The 26417-nt window shown below is 41.7% G+C and overlaps 1 protein-coding gene across 2 annotated transcripts in view; it reads left to right on the top strand.

Annotated features, from left to right (window-relative positions):
- The window catches only part of HMGA2 (high mobility group AT-hook 2), a gene marked incomplete at its 3' end in the record, with an annotated part of 148243 nt that extends 122285 nt beyond the window's left edge, over positions 1–25958 (top strand). The window contains exons 4-5 of one of the 2 annotated variants that reach the window (XM_080660100.1): positions 10565–10597; positions 25914–25958. In XM_080660100.1, coding sequence (XP_080516226.1) covers positions 10565–10597; positions 25914–25958 — 78 coding nt within the window. Of the gene's footprint in view, positions 1–10564; positions 10598–25910 lie in introns of both variants that reach the window. The other variant, XM_080660099.1, reaches the window with a different exon arrangement.
- Between the last annotated feature and the right edge of the window lie 459 nt (positions 25959–26417).

The following is a 26417-nucleotide window of genomic DNA, read 5'->3' as shown; positions in this document are numbered from 1 at the left end:
AAGGAAGATGAAGGAAGAAGACATTTTCTGGAAATGCCAGGGTGCTGGGTGTATGTGAAGTGTGAGAATGTGGGGGAAAGAGAACTCACTTCTACAACTATTTAAAAAGTTAAAGGAAATAAGCTAATGTTCAGGAATAGTTAACATTTCTCAGATTGAATATTAAACTTCCTCCAAGGAAAACAACTCAACAGCTAAAGTTAGACCTAAATTGGTGCCAAGAAAATACTGCTAAATTAAGGTTCTAGGAGAGATATGACTCAGTTAAGTATCATAGAGCACTCAACCCATAAACTCTCCCTTTGTAGTACTTAAGAACATAAGAGATTACAAATAAATTTATTGATCCTTTCTTTAAAGAAAGGAAATAGTTAAAATCATGATTCAGCTTTTTAAATTCAGGTCCATATGCAACTATTATAGTTGCTGGGAAATACTGGATCCTTATATCATTTTTGTAAAGCCATTTTTAAATGTTTTAGTCTTAGATAAATATTCCTATAACTAAAGAAATTTTGTAAGTATTGGTTCTGACTCTCTTTCATCAAAACAAAAGTAAATAGAACTACTTTTAAAATCACATTATTTCTATCATAAACATAAGGGCAAGCACACAAGAAAACATATACATATTATGCGAAAAGTTGTGTGTATAAAAGTTCAAATCCAATTTCATATAACCACTACCTAAATAATAGCTCTAATATTAAGAAGATGCATATCTTAAAAGGACTTTCAAATATACCACCAACAAATATATAGTATTAATTATTGCTCATCTCCAATTAGGATACAATTTTATTTTCATTATCTCATAGAAGTCTGCTTTCACCTATTATTGAACATTACTCTCTCTATCTGGCTAAAGTTGACCTTAGATAAAGTTTGGACTTAGTCCACAGCATCTATGCACATGTGTTTGATTTGTTGGAACCAAACAGCATGGTGTTTCAAATATTTATTCATTTTACTTTGATGCTATTAACCATGTGTGCATATGCAAAGTAAACTAGCTTTGTGAATGGCTACAGACAGAGAAAAAGAAATATTTGTAGATAATAAATAAATAATTTGAGCCTTTGAAAAATACGTGTTTTTGTTTAAAAACTTGTAGGATAAAGAAACAGGACTGAAACAGATTGATTTTTTTTTTTTGAAATGACATTAATCTTACAATTTTTATTCAGCTTTTTTGCCTAAGGGTGAAATTTTCCCCAAATCTTGGGAAATCATAAAAATTGAGATGAAACATCAACTCATGAGACTATGTATTTCTTTACCGCCACCAGTGTGTGACTGTTCACTACAGAATGCTTTCTATCCCCAAAGTACAGCCATCTACACTAATAAAAGAGAAACATGCAAATTGACCATCCCTCCACTACACCCACCAGCCAATCAGAAGCAAGTATGCAAATTAACCCGACAAAGATAAAAGTTAATTTGCATACGTAGGCACCGAGCAAAGACTGAATACAGCATAGGAAGCCAAGTGCTGCAGAAGGGAGTGAAGTGGCAGAGAAGGGAGCAAGGAGCAGTGGAGACGGGAGGGAGCGAGGCAGCAGAGAAGGGAGCAAGGCAATGGAGATGGGAGGGAGCGAGGCAGTGGAGACAGGAGGGAGCGAGGCAGCGGAGAAGGGAGCGAGGCAGCAGAGAAGGGAGTGAGGCAGCGGCAGGCTTTGCTCCCTTCTCTGCTTCGCTCAGGCCGCAGGAAGCCCTATTCTTGCAGGAATCTTCCTGCAACAGGCCTCTAGTCTTTTATAAAATAAAAATGCCTATTAAATGCAGTAACTTCATAGTACACCAAAGTATCATCTTAAAACTAGCCATGGTTTTGACAACATTTCCTCCAGAGCTGAATCTTTTTTTTTTTGCTTTATTTTATGATTTTTTTTTAAAGCTTAATCATAATCTTTAACTTTCTAAAGTGAAAATAAAGAAAATTTATTTCTACATGTATTTTTTGTGTGTGAGAGGGAAGAAGTGATACTTTTTCTCTAGATCAGGTCTTCAAATTTCTTGTATTTTTTCCCTTCCATGAACTTATCTCTACTTTCTCATTTTCCCTATAAGAAGGAAAAATAGTCATCTCTTCTTTTCTGTGATTATTCTCTGTACTTCACGATCATGCCTCTCAACTCTTAAGATTACCTTGGACATGAGAGATTACATTGAACATGAGAAAATTGATCTAAAATTGCACATTGTATTCTAATGTCTCTTTTCTCATTTGTCACCCATGTTAAACTATAGGCTCCTTGATACCAGGAAACATTTCTTATTCATTTTTATATCCAGGACCTGTCTGATACACAGTTTATCAAAGATCAGTTACAATTGGATGAGCCATCAGGTCAGAGTATAGAAGGTTGGCTTTTAACACTCATTATGACATTGAGATCTTTAAGGATTTCTCATTGATCTTTCCCCTCCATTCTAAAGGTGTCTGACAGGCAAGGGCTCCAAAGTATTACCCCTAAATCTGTTTGCATGAGAACTGCTTTCAGATGGCTTGTTGCCGTGTGCACACAGCCTGATGTGAACCAGCACTAACTACAGCAGAATATAACTATTCCCATCCTTGAACAGATGAAATGAGGCCAGCCACAGTGAGGGCATTTGTTCTAATAATCCAATAAATACTTTTGAAATGATGCTTATTTTTGTCTTTTGCATTAAAGTCTAAGATTAAAGCCAAGTAGAGTAGAAAATAAAGAACATCTCACCTCCCTCCCAATACCAAGCAGAAGTTCCAGGGATTTTGCCAAAACTCCCCATAGATTTATCACTTCTTAGGAGACTTTGTACAGGGCACTACAAAATCTCCTTTGCACTATAAGGGCCAGATGTTACTGTCAAATTATAACCATGCAGGGCTATATGTATACACACATAACACAGTCATCTCTAAGTGCACACAGAAGGCATAAGAAATAGAAATTATGATCCAACCCAGGCTTTTTCTAAGCTGGAGGAAAATTGCCACTAGTTACTCATGGTGGATGGTTTCTCCTCTTTTTCAAGGCCTCCCACCACCAGGGGTCAGGGTTGTTCTCAATTGAGGAAGCTATTAAACAGGAAGACTTCCAGCCCAGTGAGAGGGGTATCTGCAAAAGGGATGAGATTTGTATTAGCAACAACTGAGTCTCATACTCACATTGTTGACCAACACTTTATCTGAAATAAATGCTTCAGACTTCAGGTACACCTTCTTCTTTAATTACCCAAAATATTTCTTAGGTAAGTAAAATAATCTTTGGACCACTTGGTGTTAGAGAATATCCTGAACTCAACTCCCTTGTATTGGTGTCAATAACTGAGAGCTGACTATTTATTTTAGACTAGAGGCCCAGTGCATGAAATTCGTGCATGCGGGGTGGGGGGGGGTCCCTCGGCCCGGCCTGCACCCTCTCACAATCTGGAACCCCTCGGACATCCCTCTCACAATCTGGGACTACTGGCTCCTAACCACTAGCCTGCCTGCCTTCCCGATCCTCCCTAACCACCCACTTGCCTGCCTGCCTGCCTGATCACCCCTAACCACTCTGACTGCCTGATTGCCCCTAACCACTTGCTGCCTGCCTGATTGCCCCTAACCCCTCTGCCTACCTGCCTGATTGCCCCTAACTGCTCGACTGCCTGCCTGATCACCCCTAACCACCTCTGCCTCAGCCCCCGCTGCCACAGCTTCATCCGGAAGGACGTCCGGAATGACGTCCAGAAGGCCGTTTGGCTGTCCGGTCTAATTAGCATATTATGCTTTTATTATTATAGATTGAGTTAGAAATCACAGTTTTCATTCCAAAACTTTTTTGAATAGCATTGAGAATTGTTATATGCAGATTATTGGAGCCATCCAGTTTCAGTGAAGAGGTGTAGAGTTCAGTAGGGCTTGAAGTGGGTATTAGAAGTTACCTGGCTGGTCAAAAAGACAGCCATGATGGTCTTGAAGAAATGCTGCAGGAGAAATGAAAAAACTGGAACCTCATCTGAGGTATGAGCAAATCCCTCCTCTCACCACAGAGTCTGGCTTCCTTTGGCAAAATAGGTGTAAAGGAAAAGTGGAATTGAGAGCAGGACCTAGGTGCACAGAAAGTACTAAAGTCTTTTGGTTAACATAACCTAAGAACAAGTCACAAGAATTATGTAGCTCAGTTAGCAAAAACCATCACCTTACCTTGATTGTATTAGTCCAAACGTATTAGGTTAAACCAGTGGTCAGCAAACTGCGGCTCGCGAGCCGCTGCGGTTTGCCGCTCTGTTAACTAATGAGTTTGCCGACCACTGACCTAGGTTCTCGATTCCAATAATTACAGGCTGTTGTTGTTCCTTGTGATTAAGCCCCTATCCCAGTGGTCAGCAAACTCATTAGTCAACAGAGTGGCAAACCGCGGCGGCTCGCGAGCCGCAGTTTGCCGACCACTGGTTAAACTTTATGATACTATTGCTTTTTGACTGACAAAAATTCCAGTTCATATGGTGGTTCAATCTAACAGTATAAGTCACACTGAATGAATGCTGTGAAGAGGCTCTGCCTCCACCAACCCTGGTGAGATACAAGTCTGATGGAGGATTTGCATCTAGAGATCAGAGACTTTTACATGACCTTCCCTGGACCTCTTGGTGTTCCACTGAAGGGCAAGGAATGTGTTGGAGCATCGGTGTTCCAAGCAGAAGTGCCATTTTGTCTGCTTCTTATTGTAGGATTCCACGTAAGATCTGATTTGGAAAAGAAGAGGAAGAGGTTCTTATGCTTTTTTTAAAAATGGCTCAGCCTGGCCAGTGTGGATCAGTGATTGAGCATCAACCTATGAACCAGGAGGTCATGGTTCGATTCCCGGTCAGGGCACATGCCTGGGTTGCAGCATTCATCCCCAGTAGGGGGCCTACAGGAGGCAGCCGATCAGTGATTCTCTTTCATCATTGATATTTCTGTTTCTCTCTCCCTTCCTCTCTGAAATCAATAAAAACATATTTTTAAAAAGTGGTTCAAAGCCTGTGGAGCATAGAATTCATTTGTTAAAGGGACCCAAGTATAACTCTTGATATTCTAGAATATTGAAGCTTTAAAATTGTAAGTCCAGAATGCCATGATAAGTGTGTTGAACACATCATTTCACAAAAAAGCAGGGAAGAATTTCCATTCTTGATGATGGTAACCTCCCTTCAGTTGGGTTAATGTCACAAAGAAAATATGTTCAGAACAGCACTGTGAAACTTCAGAGAGTGAAAAGCATATTTCTCCGCACATAAATGAAAGTCAATCTTGACGAATGGTTATATACAGAGAGAGAGATTACCTTTTGAGCCTTTAAACTTCTTGGGACAAAGGGTCCAAAGGATGTTGTTCAAACCACAAGTCAAAAAGCACTCCTGTCAGTATGCATATCGCAGACGTGAGGCCACTGGCCTTCATGGTGCCTGGCCATGTATAGAGGGTTTACATAGAGAAGGACAATTACCTGTCTTGAATCTGAGCAGTGTCTACTTATTCAGTTTGTTTGATACTTTTTTTGCTATAAATAATTAATCAATCTGGGCCAGAGAGCAGTTGAAGTAATTGAGCAATAGATCAATGTATTCACTGAAATTTTCATCAAGTGGTGGAGATACACTCACCAGTGAGTTCCGGCAGAAGGTGAAGCTGTGCACTTGTGTGGATACAAACATAATTATAAGCCCCACTAATTCAGTGCGCTGACTTCGGCATAAAGAACACCTTTGGGGGTTTAAAAACAAGTATCATTTCAGCAAAATTTTTAGTTGGCTACCATATTTAATTTTAAAAATGACTATAAAATAACTAAAAATAACTAAAAAAAAATACCTTTTGAGATGTTACTTAGTTGGCGAGCAAATTTAGAAATAAGAAATGAGAGTTACATTTTAGGGGCCTTTCATGTCCCATGGAAGAAATGAGGGTTTTTATATTCTTCTTTAGTAAATAGCTAGGGGGCCTGTCTTACCCTATACTGCTATGAGAATGAAAAGCAATCACATGGACAACGGTTGTGTTAGGGCACAGAAGTACTTCTTGATTCAATGATGGTCTTATGATTTTAAAACAAAGTGAGCAAAACTGCCTACTACTGGCTGCCAAACACCGGATATAATTAGGTTAACCTTCTGCTGAGAACAGAGATCCAAACGAAGGGCTGTTTTCTTTCACAAGTCAACTGAAGACCCTTTGCATCGTGATCATCCTCACTTGACTACACATGGCACCTCATTTTTAAAAAATTAAGTTGGTAAGCCCAGTTCAAGCCTCTTTTCATTTAAGGTTGAGATTAGTAGTCAAATGAACTGATAATGTCTAGACCTTTTGTTATGAAGGATTTTCTTTAAATTCCTACTAGAAGGGGTGGCTTAGCTGTCTAAGCAACAGCTTTGAAATACCTAGACTCCCAGGAACCATAGGTTGGACTCTCAGGAGGCACAGGGAGCCCCTTAATTATTCTGAAACAGCTGGGGGGTGGCAGACCACTTCCTGCAAAAGTGTCTTTCTACAAAATCTGAAAAACCAAAATAGTTTGTGGACCTTAAAAATGCAATAACATTTCCCCTTTCATTTAGAGAAATCTGGTTTGCTGTATGGTTTCAGAAGTAAAAAAAAAAAAAAAAAAAAAAAAAGTCTTCCTTTTGCACTTTCTTAGCGTGCCATATCCTAAGCTATTTGCAGGCAATGATATTTATTTGCTTAAAGATTATACTTTGAATTTGGCTAAGGATTAACCTGCAGAGAACTACATGTCCCTGTGGTTTGAGAGGGCCCTTCTTAATTTACTTTGCATTGACAGAGTTTTAGTTTAACATTATATTAATCCAAAGCATTTCTTCAAAGTCCTTTGTTGTTGTTGATGTTTTGTCCTGGGAGGAGGCTCTCTTTCGCCCATTGTATTTTAGAAGTTTACTAGGGGTAAACGCCCCTGAGGTTTTCCTTACAGGCTTCTGAAAAGTGTAACAATCTCTTAATATATGGAATTCAACATCTCCGTGCTCTGTGAGTTTTGCGTGCCAAGTCGACAGGTACCCAAGCTCTCCAAACTTACCATGTGCACCAGCTTATTAGAAACAGAGTCTTCAGAATTGTCTAAATAAGCAACTTGGAGGGCTTTGCTCTCCATTCAATGGAACGGTTGTTATGAAATCCACGCCTTTAAAAGGGATGTCCTCAGACTCTCCACAATCAGTAACTGAGGAAGAGTCTCCAAGGGGACAGGGGATCTGTGGGCCTGACTCTTGTCCTCGGGGGTTCACTTTTTGTCTGCAACCCCCCAGGAGAAGCAGAGCCGGCTTCGCTGAGGAAGCGGGCTCCCCGGGCTGTGATGGCAGCAGGCTCCCTGAGACCCAGTGGAGGAGGAGAATCTAGAGGTGGAAAGCAAGGCCATGAGGCCTCGCTATCCCCCAGGATTGGATCAGACTCGACTTTTTTTTTTTTTTTTTAAGCATGTGAATGAGTTTCCTCAGATCATTATTCAGCGGATGAGGAGAATTAGAAGACTTCGGTTTAGAAGATGGTCTTGGGGAAATTATTTAAATTCCCTGTGCCTTAGTTTCCCTGTGAGCAAATGGACATATTAAGGCCTGGGTTCTTCCAGTCACAAAGGGACCGATGTTAAAAAACGGAAAGGATTTTAGTTTTTATGTGGGAAATGCATGTGCAAAATATTACTCGTTTTCTTAAGGTGCAGGATAATACACTGCTAACCACACAAAAGATTAACATGCATGATAGATATTATTAGGTTCTTCGTATAAAATATAGAGAGATCAACCATGTTTGTAGTGATAGGAACCCTGAGGGGCAACTGGTTTCTAGATAGCAATGTTGAGTTCTGGGCCAGGAGATGCCTCAAGGGAGATGAGAGTCTTGCAGCTTGCTCGCATCCCAGAAGATTTCCAGACAGCGGCTTGTTTCCTTTCCCTTTTTATGAATGGCAGTAGTATTGTGCTTCCGTCTGCATTTTTCTCCCAGAGCCATTCATAAAAAATAAAAACAAAATAACAACAACAGAAAACTTTCCCGACGCAGTCTGGAGCCAGTGGGTGCCAGAGGCTGGGAAAACATCCTGGCAGCCGTCACCCCAGCAGCATTGAGAGCCTTCAAGGGTCTGTTTGTTTGGTGAAGTGCCGTGTGGAAGGGCAGGCAGCTGGTGGAAGTTGTGTGACACGGACTAGGCCGGGCGCCAGGGCTGGGAGCGTTTCAGACATTGTCTTTCCCCTCATTGAAGTGTCAGGACCTAATTCATGGAAAATTGGGGGAGCTGGCAGCCCTTGCAGAGGATTTCATTGAGCCCGCAGTGTGCAGGAGTCACGTGAATGCAGGATCCAGCCAAGAAAGGAGGGGGCCCTGAGCAGTAGGAAGCCGTCAGCCTGCAGGAATGCGTGCGGATTTGAAGCAGTTTGGGAGTAAACGTGCACAGGTGGGAAGAAAGAGAAGGAAGAAGAGCGGTCTGACACAGGAGTCTTTTGAAATAAACACTTCTCTCTCAGCGCACACTTGTGAATCCCCTAAGGCAAGAAGTCCTCCTCATCCTTGCCTGGAGAAAACATCATCTCAAAGCCTGGGCTTTTATCCTGTCAGCTCTACTATGATTTAACGTCAAAGGGAAGAATTTTTTTTTTCAGGGCACAAAAGCATTTTGCCATGTCTTTTCTGTTTAGTTTGTTCATCTTTAAAAAAATAACGTTCCGGTGATTTTTGTTTACATTTAATACAGCAGTAGTAAGATATACACCGTCACAGAAATTCTGAGAGGAAGAAAAATGAATAGGCACTCTATTCCTTCCATGATATAGTGAAAGTATTCTAACTTCTGTTATTTGGGAGAACTGCAGCAATTTTTTTTTCCCATTGGAACCATGACAGCATGTCACTCTCCACATCAGAGTGGCTCAGTGGTGTTCTCAAACCTCAGCGATGTATAGACAGAATAAGGGAAACTGATAGGATTCCGACAGGAGGGTTTGTACTGGAAGGAATCCATCCGAAAGTGGGGGCTTCAGTCCGCCTTTTACAATACAAAGAATAACTTAAATATTTTTCTAATTCTCTAATTCTTGGGAAATTAATTTAGGCTGGGTAGAAAATTTCCCTCGGGTGTTTAACTTAAAAGTGGAGAGTTTTGCTCTGCAAACAGAATTAAATAGATATAGATAGATATAGACATAAGAATTAAATAGATATACAGAAATAAGACATTGGCATAGATCAGGGGTCGGCAAACTTCGGCTCGGGAGCCACATGCAGCTCTTTGGCCCCTTGAGTGTGGCTCTTCCACAAAATACCACGGCCTGGGTGAGTCTATTTTGAAGAAGTGGCATTAGAAGAAGTTTAAGTTTAAAAAATTTGGCTCTCAAAAGAAATTTCAGTCGTTGTACTGTTGATATTTGGCTCTGTTGACTAATGAGTTTGCCGACCACTGGCATAGAAGGTATTTGCAAGTGACACCATCAAAAAAGTGAACAAGCCCACCCAGAGGATGGAAGAAAATAGCTGCCAGTCATATTCTGATGAGACTTTAACCCAGAACATGTAAGGAACTCTTATAATTCAATATGAAAGGACAAAATTTAAAATGAGCAAAAGATTTGAATAGCTATTTCTTTAAAGAAGACATACAAATGGCCAATAAGCACATGAAGAAGAGATGCTCGGCATTATTAGTCATTAGAGAAATTCACATCAGAACAACAGTGATACTCAACTTCACAGCCGGCAGGATGTTGAAAAGGCAGGCGGTGACAAGGTGTAGGGAAGTTGGAACCCTCATGTATCACTGGTAGGAATGTGCAATAGTGCAGATGGGTAAACAAAATGTAGTGTGTCCATACAATGAAATAGTATTTGGCAATGAAAAGGAAGAACTACTGATACGTGCTACAACATGGACCATCCTAGAAAACATTGTGCCGAGTAAGTGAAAGATGCCAGACCACAAAATACCATTTATCGCATGCTTCCATTTACACGAAGGCAAATTTATAGAGACAGAAAGTAGGTGAGTGGTGAGTTAAGGATGGAAGGGCAGCTAGGGAGGCAAGAAGAAATGGGGAGTGGCCGATAAAGTATACGAGGTTTCTTTCAGATGAGGTGAAAATATTCTAAGATTAGAGTTTGACGATGATTGTGCAATCCTGTGAATATACTAAAAACTTTTCATTATACACTGCATATGGGTGAATTTCATGGTATGTGAATTAAATCTCAATAAAGCTTTTTTACAAAACACAAAATATTAACAAATTAGGCCCGTTCCCTCCTCAAGTGTTTTGGTAGTCAGACAAAAAGCAGCAACAAAAAACAAAGTAAATGAAATAAGTTCATTTTGATGTAGCTGGTATGCATGCCAGACTTTAATTGAGAATTGTTTTAACAGAGATAACCTGCATTTTATTTTCTTAACATATAGAAACCATGAATAAAGAAACATTTCAAACCTTAACATTTTCATCATTATTTGCAGATGCATGTCTATATTTAAAATATGCATACTTAATTTTTTTTCATTACATATGTTTTCTATTAAACTATAACAGTTCTTTTTTTGTTGTTCTTTTTTAGCCACAACAAGTTGTTCAAAAGAAGCCTGCTCAGGTAAGAGATGGTCATTATGAGTTTTCCTACCAATTAATATAAAAAGTAAAGTGAAAAACAAGTCCCCAAATTAAACCTTTAATTCATAGTTTTCTAGTTTGATTACATCAGCATTGCAGTATTCTTGACAATTTGTTGTGTCCTTCAGAAAATGTCAGAAATGCACAGTAGGAGATTGTCATTAAAAATCCTACAAGATCAAGACCTTTGCTTAAGTGCACCAGGCAAAGGTTTAAAAAGAAAGTGTTTATTTCAGTGCCTTGTGTATAAAACATCAAATTGTATGTGTTTTGCCCATCCTTAAACATCTAATTGTGTTCTTTCCACCTAACTATCCATGTTTCATTGACTTGATATGGGACTTATTAGCTGCAAAATATTTCATGATTCATGACTGGAAACATATCTGTTTGTTGAACTATTCCATAACATTAAATGATCCCCAAATGCCCCCCAGGGAAGGCTGGGAAACTGGGAAATTAAGTTACACTGGTTTTGCAGATTGATGATTCTCAGGTCTTGCTTCGATGACTGAGTCATAGTCTCTGAAGTCTTGGGATACATCAATATGAAGAACCAGCTTTTCCTTCTCTTATCCCATATGACTGGAATTCCTTGTCCTGACTGTAATCCATACATGGAAACATGAGAATCATACTTATTGAGGAAGTATATCTTGAAGAAAGCAAAACTGAAGGATAAATTAATATATTGCCAAGTATGTGAGCTGTTATTAATGTATAAGGCTGTCCTGCTGCTCTCCCCTTCTGGGTTTAAGGAGAAAGTCAGGAGATCCAGGTGTAACATGCAAAACTGGCTGAAGTAAGTTATTAAGCAGCATCATGGGTTACCAAGTTCTTTGTAGATCTCTGTCATATAATTTAAAATATATATGGGCCCTGGCCAGGTGGCTTAGTTGGTTGGAGCGCCGTCCTGTTGGTTCGATCCCCACTCAGAGCCAGCACGGGAGGCAACTGATGGATGTTTCTCTCTCTCTCTCTCTCTCTCTCTCTCTCTCTCTCTCTCTCTCCCTCTCTCCCTTCCTCCCTCCCTTCCTCTCTCTCTAAAATCAATAAATATATCCTCAGGTGAGGATAAAAACAAAATCTATGGACTCTTTTTCCTAGAGGTCCCAAAAATGTATCTTGGCACCCTGTTCTCTTGGGACAATGTCACCTTGCCTGGGAAAGATCACCCATATAATATTATGTGTTTACTGTTTTCTTTTTATTTTGTTAATATTTTTATTGATGTCAGAGAAGAAAGGAGAGGGAGAAAGAGAAAGAAATGTCAATGATGAGAGAGAATCATTGATCAGCTGCCTCCTGCACACCCCACACTGGGGATTGAGCCCGCAACCTGGGCACTTGCCCTGGCAGGGAATCGAACAGTGACCTCTTGGTTCATAGGTCGATGCTCAGCCACTGAGCATCACTGGCCTGGCTGTCTACTGTTTTTTAAGAATGCTGCTTGGAAGAGAATTGAAGCTTCTAAATATGTGTAAGCATGTAGGAAATATATATCCAAATAATTACACACGTGCTCATGGCTGCTCCCATACCTAAAAGCTGAAAGTAGTAGGAGGCACTAAAAAAAATACCCAGTGTTTGAGTATTTGTACACAATATTAAACAAAACGAAATAATAACAAAAACTTGGCATGTTAAGTAGTATGTACCAAATATATTGAGCCTCTCACCCTTTATCAGTAAGAAAATCAAGAGAGTGAATTTAAAATTCTGTGCATTTCAGTCAAAGGATACTGCAGTGTTCACTGTTGCATCATAGGCTATGAACCATAGCTTAATACCCCTATGTGGTCTCTTGGCAACATCTATTCAGTCACTATTCTTGGTGTTACAAGGAAGATGTAGCAAACAAAAACAGTCACTGTATCTAAGAAAGGTGTAATCTAGTTCAGAGGTCCTTAACCTCATCTGCATAGTAGAATAACCTAGTGATTATACACATACACACAGTAGATCTCCCTTATCCGTGGGGGATACGTACCAAAACCACCAGTGGCCTGGCCAGCGTGGCTCAGTGGTTGAGCATTGACCTATGAACCAGGAGGTCATGGGTTTGATTCCCAGTCAGGGCACATGCCCAGGTTGTGGGCTTGATCCCTAGTGTGGGGTGTGCAGAAGGCAGCTGATCAATAATTCTCTCTCATCATTGATGTTTCTATCTCTCTCTCCCTCCCTCTTCCTCTCTGAAATCAATAAAAATATCTTATATAATAAAAGCCTAATATGCAATTCGACCAAATGGCGGAATGTCTGGTCGCTATGATGCACAGTGACCACCAGGGGGCAGACACTCAATGCAGGAGCTGCCCCCAGCCTGTAGGTCCCTGGCCAGCCAAGGCGGGTGCAAGCGGGGCTCCCGATGGCCCTGCCAGTTGCCCTGCAGAGAGAGGCGACTGGCGGCAGCAGTGGGGGGCAGAACCAGCGAGCGGGCAGCGCCAGATTGGCCAAGGCAGGTGCCAGCGGGGGGCTCCCCGATCTCCCTGCTGGTCACCCCACAGCTTGGCCCTGATCACTGGCCAGGCCTAGGGACCCTACCCATGCATGAACTTTGTGCACCGGCCCTCTAGTATTAAATTTTAAAAAAACCACCAGTGGGCACCTGAAACTGGGGGTAGTATTGAACCCTATTATATACTTGCACTATGTTTCCTCTTACATATACATACCCGTGATAAAGTTTAATGTATAAATTAGGCACAGTAAGAGATTAATGACGAATTATAAATACGCAATTATAACATTTAAAATACACAAATATAACACAATTATATATTATAATGAAATAACCATTGTAATCATCTAGATGGCTACTAAGTGACTAAGTGGGGGAAGAAGGAGAGGATATTTTGGACAAAAGGATGGTTCACGTCCCAAGCAGGGTGAAGTGGGACAGCACGAGATTTCATCACGCTACTCAGAGCAGCATGCACTTTAAAACTTAGTTTATTTCTGAAATTTTCCATTATCATATTAGGGCCAAGTTTGACTGCAGGTAACTGAAACCTCAGAAAGCAAAACCACAATAAGAGGGACTATGGGTGGGTGTGTGTGACCATGTGTAAAATGGTTATTATAAATATCACCATGAATATACCATGTTCATTTACATATCACCATACACTAGTGTATGGCATATACACCTCATGTAGTGTGCAGTGTGTGCTGGAACCAATTGTGAGCCTCCCTTCCATGGTCTGCATTCCACGACAACAAGTTGGTAGCTTGAAATCCACTACACTGGAAATATTTGTGCCATGGAAATTGATAAATGCTACAAATCAGGATTTTTTTTTTCCTGGAGAGCAAGTTGTTAAACACACCAATGGCCCCATCCTGCCGTGGTTCTGATTATTTGGTCTGACTCCAGCATCAGTATTTTTTATGAACGCCCCCAGTGATTCTAATGTGCAGCAAGGATGAGAGTGCTCAGCAAACACACAGGACAGGAGGTTTGAACATTTGAAACACAGAGTATCAACGTTGATGAGGTCCGTGGGGGATACAAAATGCCACATGGGGATGATTCCTGGAAGAGTTTTGATCTTGTTGTTGTTTAGCTGCAAAGGGGAAAATGGAGACTAATTAGGGGAAAGACAGGAAGATCTTACAGAAGAGATGAATGACATATTCAAAAGTAGAGAGGCAGAAACAAGTAAATCACAGGTGGAGATTGCTGAAACTGATTGCAAATTGGGCAGCAACACACTGAGAAATGATATAAGTGAAATAACAAAATGTCTCCCCAAGGCAATCCGGAATATCCAAGAAGCCACGGATGGATCGGGTTGGTCTTCACTGACCGACCCTGCTCCAGATCAGCCCTTGAGAGGAGAGTTCAGACTCAGAAATAGGGGGGCGCGCGGGGGGAAGGAGCATGAGCTCATTGGACTTCTTAATCTACATTGCCTAAGAACACAGTGATGAATTGTATAAACACAGGGACTACATGGAAGTTCATGGAGGATAATGTAAATTTTACACTGCATTCAAAAGAATTTCTTCCATTTTCATCTGTTTCTTTCAAAAGACCCTCCCAGATGGTTTCCCAGGTGGCAGTCTAGGTTACCTCAGGCACATATCCTTTCTTCATCAACAGTATTTGAGGGGTTACATTTAGATCCTGTTGTGAGGTGGTGAAGATTTTAGTATAAGTAAATATTTTACATATAAAGAAAAGGGCTCAGAAGTGTGTAAGGAGACCTAGGCTTTGCTTTCTAGCCCCATGAGCAAACTAATCTCTCTGTACCCTATTTATCCACCTTTGAAATGGGATAATAACACTTCTTCCCTTATTCTCAAGAACATTTTGAGAGAGAGCGTTGTTATGTTGTAACTTATTTTTGGGTGCTAGGTGTAATTTTTATTTCCAGAGGTGGATATTCTTGAAAATTCTAGAATTCTAATTCGTTTAAAACTATCCTTTTTACTGCAAGTGTTTTTATTGCTTGTTTTAAAACAAGAATATTTTTAAACTAGGGGGAAATTGTATAGTAATTGCTGCATCCTACCTTTAGGACTAAAGCAATCACTTTCCCTATACATCACGTGTATCCAAAATTACAATGGCTTTATTATGAAGGCTGGTAAATCCCCCAAATGCTGGAACCTCCTCTGAGCTTCCCGAATGCCACATCCTGAAACTGGGATACAGAGTGACAAAATTCACTCTGAGGAGGCAAATTCAGAATTATGACAGATCTCAAAATTTAGATACTCATTTGTGTTTCTGTATATAAATACATGTGTCTAGGGAGAAATAAAAGTTTAAGGGGAACTCTACTGGGGGAGGAGGGGTGTGATTGGACAATCCACCAGGTACCATCAGCCGCACACCTCAAGTGTGTCACATACTCCCCAACGGGAAAGTTAGTGTCTCTTATAAACCTAAAGGGGAAAATCTGCAATATTTGTATTAACTTTTTAAAAAATTCCAAAACCAGTAAAAACAAAAGCTTACTAGGGAACTCTACTATATATTCATTCTTAAAGTGACAAAATAAGCAATAAATAAAAAATTAACTAATTTCCTAGGTTTTAACAGTTTGAAGTGGTTGAATCCACAGCCCCATGGGTCACATTCTTAACTTTAGTAGGAAATAGTGGTAGATTTTGTTGTTGTCATCATTGTTTTAATTTAAAAAACACTATAAATATATCAGGTTATTGTCCTTGATTGAGGGAGCTTTGTTTCTCTATTTCTTAAAAAATATTTTTTTATTGATTTTTTACAGAGAGGAAGGGAGAGGGCTAGAGAGCTAGAAACATTGATGAGAGAGAAACATCCATCAGCTGCCTCCTGCACACCTCCTACTGGGGATGTGCCCACAACCAAGGTACATGCCCTTGACCGGAATCGAACCTGGGACCTCTCGGTCCGCAGGCCGACGCTCTATCCACTGAGCCAAACCGGTCAGGGCTCTAGTTTTTATTTTGATAAAAATACATTTCACCCTGGCCGGGTGGCTTAACTTGATTAGAGTGTTGCCCCCTGCACTGAACGGGCTCGCGTTTGATTCCCAGGCAGGGCACACATCCAGGTTGTGGATTCGATCCCCGGTCAGGGTTTGTATGGGAGGCAATGGGTTGATGTTTCTCTCTCTCTTTCTCCCTCTCCCTTCTCTCTTCTGTAATCAATGAAAAACATATCCTCGGGTGAGGATTTAAAAAAAGTAAAGACTACATCTCACTCTATCTAGGACTTCTCACAAGATTTTGTTCGTTTATCATATTAATGTTTCTCGATTTCCCCCTTTTAAGGCTTAAACAGAGACTGGAAGTGAATCCTTATATGTAATTCAGACTTTTTCTTTTCCTCACCAGAGCCCTACCCACAGGATAAAAACAGGTTTTTAAAATCCCAACAGTTATCCTTCCTTTCTACCCAGTTTCCTCATTGTTGTACAGCCCTGGCAAGCTACACCTCTAACAAGACAGGTATAAACCCACTCCTTTTCCACTTTCCAGTGAGAGAATTGGCAAGTTTTCTGTTTCTGATAGATTGGAAACAAAGCTATCTGTTTTGAAATAAGAGTTTTTACCTGCAAATAGCATCTCTTGCGGGTGGTGTGTATCAGGGAGGAGAAATCTCTATAAGCCTTGGTTATCAGGAGGGTTTTTTTTCTCCCATTCAAAAAAAAAAAAAAAGTTGAATGTTTTTACAGAGACTTCAAGGGCAGTTTTAAGGATGTTTATATTTCAGACAACCTAAACATTGTTTGGAGCAAAATGAGAGATTTCATTTTGGGACAAGCAAGTTGATGAATTGCAGTTAGCATCATGTTCTCAAAGAAGGCATTTTTACTGGGGGCTTTTAGTCTAGACGTGCAGAGGAAGGAGAAAGAGGGGAGGGCATTCTCACTCTAACACTCATCTTTTACATGGCATCCTGGCCAATGCAGTAAATAGTTCATAATAAATCAGACTTGCAAATAGTCCGTCTTCTGCTCACTCGGGAAGCCTAGTGATTTACATTGCCTAAGTCATAAAGAACACTGATTTATTTTCCTACTTATGCTCTTTCAAGCTGGTAAAACATTTTGTGGGCCAGTAAATGTTTGGTACCAACTGGTAAAACATGAAGAATTATATCAAAGTCCACCCTGAGTGGCGCTGTTTTGCTGCATAGGAAATACTTTTTTATTTCACCCCTGACCTCTGACACTGCAAAGGTCAAGGGAAAGGGAAAGAGCAAAGTAGAAACCAACGTTTAGCCCTGCCATAAAGTAGCTCCAGGATATAACAGCACAGGGGTAGGGCAAAGGAAACATATCAACATGATCATTAACTGTAAACATATGGAATAATTAGCTCACAGTGGTAATGGAGGAATATTGGCAAGATGAATCTAGCTGTGTGGGTGGCAAATGTCTTGTAGAGATGACATAAACTTCTAACAGAAGTGAGAGAATATCACTCAATTTGGGGAAATATATAAAACTCCAAAAGGAAAAATGTAGTGTTTCTGGACTTGACAGATTTCATATAGTTTTTAAAAGTGTAATCGTTTTTAACGGTGTGGTGAAGTCTGTGTGTTAGACTAGAAATAAAATGGTAATGACTGCCTGCTTTTTCTCTGCATTCTGATGTGAGTTGGATATAAAGCAACATATTTATTAAATATGTAAGCTTCCTTATAATTAGCCAGACTTGCTGACACAAATTAATATAAATAATTGTAATCCTTAATCTTTGAATACAAATATGTTCTTTATCCAAGGTACTTCCTTTACATTCAGGAAATGTTTGCTGGACACTCAGATTTCCATGAAATAGTTACTTGTTGACTTACTATTGTTATTGAGATTTTCATAATCTTACTCAAAAGTCCTAGGATAATGACAAATGATTGGTGCAGTCATGGTTAAAATCCAGAAATGTTTTGTTCCCTGGCAACAAATACAAGTCATGCGAAGTTTTATACACATAGAAAACAAAAAGGTTTCTCCTAGTCTATTCATCAGTAAATACATCTGGAATATAACCATTAAGCAGCCTTCACCACAACCATTTTTTAAAAGTACTTTGCACAAAAACAAGAATATTCCTCAACAGTTTTGGAACTGTTGAAATAAATTTCCTCCTTCTGAGTGTTTCCTTCATGCAAAAATCCTTTTGCTATATTTTTAGTTATTTTTTTATAGGTGAGGCTCCTTCAGTGAGAATTAGAACTGGCATGGAAAGTTGATCAAGCTGCCCTAGCTGGTTTGGCTCAGTGGATAGAGCATCGGCTTGCAGACTTGACAGGTCCCGGTTCGATTCCAGTCAAAGGCACATGCTCAGGTTGCGGGCTCCATCCCCAGTAGGGGGCATGCAGGAGGCAGCCAATCAATGATTCCCTCTCATCATTCATGTTTCTAGCTCTCTCTCCCTCTCTGAAATCAATAAAAATATATAAAAATAATTTTAAAATAGGAAGTTGATCAAGATCATGATCCTCAGAAATCATGGTTTATAGTATCCTGAAACTTGCAATTAATTTAAACATAAAATTATTTTCTTATTTGAAAAAGATGTGACTCCCTTCTTCTGGAGGTATTTTTATATATCCCTTCATCCCAGGAAAGGACTTTGTAGTATTCTAAGGATCTGTGACCTGTGTTGCCGTATTTTCGGTGATGGAACTCTGGTCGAGGGCACAAAGGAGACAAACAGAAGTGCATTTTAGAAACTTAAGATGTCTTATTTGTTTTTTGTTGTTGTTTTGTTTGTTTTGGAGGCATTGTTGAATTGTTTTTCTTCCTCAAAAAAAATCTTATTGGATCACAGGTAAAGAAATAAACACAGGATGAATAACTGTAATTAAAAATCACAGTTCCCCACTATCTAAACTAATAAGAGAGAAAGATGCAAATCGATCGTACCTCTGTGACACCCACCAGCCAATCAGGAGTGAGTATGCAAATTAACCTGACAAAGATGGTGGGTTAATTTGCATACGTGGGCACGGAGCAGCCTGGGTCCCGGGAACATCCTCAGGACCCAGACCGTTCCGAGCCTGTAGGCCCGCACATAGGCCCTGAGCGGCCAGAGTCCCAGAACGCCCCCAGCCAGGAGTGGCCTACAGGCACCGGCACCAAGCAGGCTGGGTCCTGGGACAAGCGGCTGGGGGCACCAAGCGCCCGCGCCAAGTGGCCCGGGTCCACCCCCCAGCCCGGCGGATACAGCGAACATGGCCTGGGGACATGCCCCTAGCCCAGTGGGCACAATGCAGGGGATCCTCTGCGCATGGGCTGCAGAGGAAACACCTTTTCTTTTTTTAAAAAAAAATATATATTTTATTGATTTTTTACAGAGAAGAGGGGAGAGGGATAGACTGTCAGAAACATCGATGAGAGAGAAACATCGATCAGCTGCCTCCTGCACACTCCCCACTGGGGATGTGCCCCCAACCAAGGTACATGCCCTTAACAGGAATCAAACCTGGGACCCTTCAGTCTGCAGGCCGATGCTCTATCCACTGAACCAAACCAGTTCAAGTGTAAACACCTTTTCTGACCGTTCATTGGCTAAGCTCCCTGTATGCCGCCACTTTCAGTGTTCTTGGTAACTTGGGTAATGAGAATCCAAGAAGGTGATCTAGGGTTTTTCCACCTCACTCCTGGAGAATAAAATGAAAGTCTGCTGCTGCAGGGACTAAAAAATGTCATATCCTGCCCTAGCCGGTTTAGCTCAGTGGATAGAGCCTTGGCCTGCCGACCGCAGGGTCCGGGTTCAATTCTGATCAAGGGCATGTAACTAGGTTATAGGCTCCTCCCTGGCTGGGGCCCAGGTCAGGGCTCATGCAGGAGGCAACCAATCAAAGTGTTCCTCTCACACTGATGTTTCTCTCTGTCTCTCCCTCTCTCTCTTCCAAACTCTCTAAAAATCAATGGAAACATATCCTCAGGTGAGGATAAAAAGAAAGAAAGAAAGAAATGTCATATCCTATGAAAGACACATCTTGAAAATACCTAAAGAAAGTTGTCGTATTTTCATGGTGAAGGAACTGTAGTCCATGTTGATGAAAACACCTGTGGTGGCTGGCAGTGGCTGCAGCAGCAGAGTGATTGGGCTGGCGCCTTCCCCTGATGAGCCCTGTCGCCTCCCGCAGAGGCAGGCCAGTCTGCGGCTTAGGTCCGCTCCCCACGGACATCCCCTGAGGGCTCCCAGTCTGTGAGAGGAGGCAGGCTGGGCTGTGGGACCGCCCCCTCCTCCCCCGCCCCCCCCCCCCCCCCCCGCAGTGCAAGAATTTCATGCACCGGGCCCCTAGTAGTCTTATAAGATTTTTACTTTTTTTTTCTTCAAAATTTTCCCCTTTGATTGTCACATTTTTTTCTCCCACCCTGAGTGACAAGTAGATGGGTATTATCCCTACCAGTCTGACACAGTAGGAATAAGACAGGTTAGACAACCCGTTCATTCCAGGGTTGGTGCTGTGGTCAATGACATCTAGGATCAACCTTCTTTTGTCACCATCCCCCAATAAGACCTTTGAACTGACTGCATTAAGCTGATGGTAACACAGGCAAGGTAGTCCTGGTACTTCTATATTTTTATATACATAAAGCTACAATAGACAAAAGATGGGGGACAGCTGCCATAAACATCCCAACTTCTTATGTCTCCTTTTGCAAAACAGATTTGCCTCCTAACATTTCCACTAGAATCTCTTGCCAGATTCTATGGTTTATATACTGTATGTTCCATTTAATGTATTTTTTATAAACCTGATATAAAGCGTTCCTAGTTGGAGGAAGTAATCACTTTCCATTAAGTTAAACAGTCCCAATCCATTGGAAGTTAAAATATCTGACAGAAAAATAGAAACACTTGGCTTTGTGGTCTTCTGGATCCAGACAGAATGGTGGTTGGTTTCTGGTCATTGCTGCCGACGAGAAGAGCCCATGATTTCTGCTCTGACTGGACTGGCTCGAGATAGTCGTGGACATGAAAATATCTTAAAGGTGTCATTCCAGATCCTTAATGAATTAAACATACTAAGATGACAAAAGGAGTCTGTCATGAAACCATTTCTAGATTACCAGATATTTGTAGGGTGGTTTCTTTGTGTGTGTGTGTGTGTGTTTTGTTTTTTTGTTTTTTTTGCAAGGTAGCTTAAATTACAAATCTTACTTGTGTTTTTATCCTGCAACATCTTATGGTAAGAATTGCAGAATTCTTTGCCATCAAGGGGAAAAAATAGAAGGATTGATTAAAGCCAACACAGACTTCTTATTATACACAAAGAGGGACATCCTGGTGACACAACTCTTCCAAGTTTGCAGGGAGGCTATTTCCATTTCGTGGTTCTATTTAGGATTCAGTGGCCTCCCTCCCACTACAGACCTGCTATTTAGTCTGCATGTGAACATTAAACCCAGATACTGAGCTTTCCTCCAGCTCCACCCCTACCCATGGCTCTGTGGTGAGATCTAGGATTCAACTCTTAAGACATCTTAAAATTCCATCAAGCATTAGGAGATGGAATTGGATACTGGGCTGTCTTCCTCCTTTGGATCAATCAGTGGAAGCATACCCAAAGGTATATGCCACGTGCATTCTTTGGCATTAAAAAGAATTAATGCCATAAATTAATTAAAATTAATGAAGATAGGTGCAAACCATATTAAAAAGAATGAAGATAGGTGCAAGCCATAGTTCTTTTCTAAACTTAACCAAAGCAATGAAAGAGTTATATTTATTAAATTCCTTTCCCCCCCATTTGCAATAGAAAACTAAGGCAAAATGAGTGCAATTTTCCAATAGTCATAATAAAAATACAGTTCTCCAACTCTGTCCACTTTCCATTCCTGCTCACCAGTTTTGTGCCAAAAAATTCCCATGTTTTGCCCCAGTATGGTGCAGCCTCAGTTGTCTTTGTGAAATAAGTGTGTGAATGGCGGGCAGCTGTTCAGTATTTAGAGCCCTTAGTGACTGGTGCTCATAAAAATGTCACAGTGCACTTCCATTTTGAAAATTCCTTTTATCCTCCATTCCAGAAGCACCATTCCAGGACTGAGCACTTTTCTTTTCTTTTCTTTTCTTTCTTTCTTTCTTTCTTTCTTTCTTTCTTTCTTCCTTTCTTTCTTTTTCTTTCTTTCTTTCTTTCAATATATTTTTACTGATTTCAGAGAGGAAGGGAATGGGAGAGAGAGCTAGAAACATCAATGATGAGAGAATCATTGCTCGGCTGCCTCCTGCACGCCCCCTACTGGGGATCGAGCCCACAACCCGAGCATGTGCCCTTGACCGGAATCGAACCCAGGACCTTCCAGTTCACAGTTCAATGCTCTATCCACTGAGTCAAACCAGCTATGGTGGACTGAGCCTTCTTGACCACACTGCTGCTATTTGGCCTTCCCACCTCGCCAACAAGCCCCTAATGAAATGTATACGATTCCTGGCTACAATATTTCTCCTTATTGCCTCAAAGCAGCTCTTGTGGGGTTACACAAGCTCAAAAGTCCTTTGGCTTATGTGGCAAACATGAAGCAATGTCAATATATACCTCAAGGTGCAAGCTATGTCTACAAGAAGTGTCAGTATCTTCTACGTTAATGAAGAGGGCTGCATCTGAAGGGCCCCTAGTAGCTACTCTGCTATGGAAATAAGATTCTTTGGGGATAGAAGAGCCTTCTGGGAAGTCTGCCCAGCCAGGACACAGGGCAGCTGAGAGTGGGTTTCCAACTTTCTTCCTAACAGGGAGGACTTTTCTTCTCTCAACAATATGCACACTTTTGTCACAGCAACCAAGTCCCTGGAAAGGTGAGGTTTATAGAGGTGAGTGCCATACGCCCTGCCCACATCATCTGCTTGGCAGCCAGGCTGTCCTGTGGAGAGTGGCCAGTCAGAGCTATGCGAAGAAGAGAGCGAGCTCTCCGCTAAGCAGCCGATTGAGAAAACTATCAGTTTGAGCATGTAAGAGCCACACTACCTCCACAAGTTCAATGGAGTGTGAGCTCCCACCCTCTGAGATCTAATTATGGACCCAGTGCTGTAGCTAACAACTCCAAGTAGAAGAATTTCAAGGTCAGTGGAAAGATACCTTAGTAAAACAACCATTTGTGTTGTGTTAAGAACTGTTAGGGAAACAGTGCGAGGGACCACCCTTTTTAGCTGAGTTGTGTCTAAGGGGTTTGAATAAACTACTTGCATATCAGGAGCTTCAAGAGCTCAAATTAAACAAAGTTTCTGGGAATGTTCTGAACAGCTGATCACATTCCATCTTCTATGAGGTCTCTGTGAGTTCATGGCCTGAAAAATTCTGTTGCCTTCCAGATTTAGAAGAGTTTTCCAGATAGAATAGAAACACTGAGAAATAGAGTCATTACTGTTAGATGCAGGAGGAGGATTTCCAGCCTTACTGAGTTCCATTAATTGATTAACCAGGAGAAGAGGGAATAAAGGAATACCGGCCGGCTCTTATGTGATGGCCTGTTTCAGAGTAATACCCTCACTCCACACCTCGGGTCGTAATGAGAAGTGAGTCGTTTGGGGACAGGTGAAGGGTATATCTGCCAAACAGCTTAGTGACTTTCTGGAGTTTAAATACTAAGTGAGAAGAGAAGGTCACGGGCCAGCTGACCTCGGGCCTGTCTTTCTTTCGTCTGTCCATGGCTTTGATCAGGATACATCCTCCTTTGTGGCCAGAACTCCATAGAGAATCCTGGGGTCATGGCGCGCTGCCTATCAAGAGGTAGAAACGTGCTGCTGAAATGGGTGAAGCCCGAAGTTCGGTGGTTGGGAGTAGAGGGGAGGTAGCTTCATACGTTCCACATTTCCCACATAACCCGGAGCAGACTAAACAAAACGGGTGTGAAATCTCGTGACTTGATACTGCCGTGGTTATATTTTCTAAGCCGTAACCCATTCATTGGTAGGTTTCGTCCCAGGATTTACAGCTCTCTCCGTCTTGGGGGGAAGAATGTTTGAAACCTTTTGCAAAAGGTTTGCAGTAAGCAGAGAGCCTGTGATTAAAGCCTAGGATGGAGTTCGTGAGTGTCTGTGTGTGTGTGTGTCTGTGTGTGTGTGTGTGTGCGTGTGTGTGTGCGTGTGTGTGTGCGCGCGCGTGTATTCATGTGAGTGAGTACCTGCTCACGTGGGCTGTCTTCCTCCCATTTGCTGCTTTTATGCAAAAGCGTCACACATGGTAGCAGTTAGGAGCCCTTCACAGCTGAAGTGTTTCAAACACTAATGAATGGAAGTTTGGTCATATAACGCAGACAAGCTCTAAGGCATGCGTTACTGAATGGTGTACTGTGGTGACCTGGGGAAGGAAGAGAGGTATAAATTGTGTCAGTTAGCCACCCAGACAAAATGAAGCCATGTGGAAAATCAAATCTATTAAAGTATGAAGACTGTTATAAGCTGTTTTAAGCTGGCCGTTCTTAAAGGGGCTCGGTTTGCGGCCGGGGTAAATGTTTACCTCTTCTCCCAGATCTTTTTCACATGCTGTCGTAGGAGACAGTGTGCAGCATTTGATAAAAATCATCCTTTCGCTAACGACGCTTTTATCAGAAATGTTTATTGTCTCCGCTTTACCACCCATGTCCTGAGAGGTACTGCACATTTGTAAAATAAGCAAAAGGAAAGGGAACTGTGCGGCTCAAGCTGGCTTGCAGAAACTCCAACAAACTCCAGAACCACAAGGAATCAGAAAAAAAGGAAAGAGAAGGAGGAATTAGATTTATATGAAGACGAGGGACGAGGCCCTGCAAAAACATATATATTAGATTTTCTCTGCTTGGCCAGCCCAGCATTAAATGTTTGGTTGATGTGGATTTAGCATTGAGAATGAGCAGTGATGCCAAATTTTGGTCATTGTCTTAAAATGGACTTTCATGCATATGGGACCGAGGAACCCCGTGTAGAGAGGACGTGAGGAGGCTGCTCCTGCAGCCTGAGCTCAGGCTCCCTCCTTCACTCACGCTACCACTGCATGGCCGCGGGTGCTTCGTGGTCACACACAGGTTCCAACGCCCATCTGACAGCTCTAATCCTGGCCCTACTCACCATGTAATTTGGGGTATATTGCCTTGATTTTCTCACCTGTACAATGGGGATAATAGCAGAGGGTCCCTAAAAGCATCTAGTAGTCACCATAAAAGCATCAGCTATTATTACCAATATCTGAAGGACACCTTTATTTATGCCTAAGTAAGGATCTCCTGGACTCTATTTTTCTTTTTTTTTTCTTTTTTTTTCTTTTAATATATTTTATTGATTTTTTACAGAGTGGAAGAGAGAGGGATAGAAAGTTAGAAACATCTATGAGAGAGAGACATCGATCAGCTGCCTCCTGCACGCCCCCCACTGGGGATGTGCCCGCAACCCAGGTACATGCCCTCGACCGGAATCGAACCTGGGACCCTTCAGTCCGCAGGCCGATGCTCTATCCACTGAGCCAAACCGGTCAGGGCTGGACTCTGTTTTTCTTGCTTGCACACTGGTTTTGAAAACTGATGAGTGGCACGCTGTGGGAAAAAAATTCACCCATTTCTTTTTTACCCTAATTGGTGAGGAAGCTTACACTGGCCTGACATTCTCTGGATGGCAAACAATTGAATTTGCTGACCAGCCACCTTGATGTCAAGCCTTAAATCAACAGGGGCTCATGACTGCTCTGGGGAAAAACAACACCTTGATTCCTCAATTACCGATTTAGAAGCCCTGGGAATGCTGGGCCTGCCAATCAGCCGCATCCTCTATTGAAGCAAGCACAGTGTGCTGTGGGCACCGGTCCCCTCTGCACTGTGGTGTAAGAGCAGCCCATGCCGTCTAATGCTTGTGGCCTTTGTGTGTTCCAGGAGGAGACTGAAGAGACATCCTCACAAGAGTCTGCAGAAGAGGATTAGGGGCGCCCACGTTTGATTTCTACCTCAGCAGCAGTTGGATCTTTTGAAGGGAGAAGACACTGCAGTGACCACTTACTTTCTGTTGCCATGGTCTTTCCACTTTCATCTGGGGCGGGGCAGGGGGGTGGGGGCGGGGGGGCTGGGGGGGTGAAATCACATAACCTTAAAAAGGACTATATTAATCACCTTCTTTGTAATCCCTTCACAGTCCCAGGTTTAGTGAAAAACTGCTGTAAACACAGGGGACACCATTTAACAATGCAACTTTTAATTACTGTTTTCTTTTCTCTTAGCCTACTAATAGTTCGTTGATCTGATAAGCAGGAGTGGGTGGGTGAGAAAAACTCTGAATCAGGTTTAGTCGATCACTGCACTGCACACAGACAAGAATCCTGTCACACCCGTGACGCTGGGCATTCACGTAGGAAAGGCGCAGTGTGTGACACTGGCCCCCAACGC

Source organism: Plecotus auritus (assembly GCF_963455305.1).
Source record: "Plecotus auritus genome assembly, chromosome: 3".
Lineage (NCBI taxonomy): Eukaryota > Metazoa > Chordata > Mammalia > Chiroptera > Vespertilionidae > Plecotus > Plecotus auritus.
The sequence above is the reverse complement of the archived record's forward strand: the minus strand, read 5'-3'. Positions and strand labels throughout refer to the sequence as shown.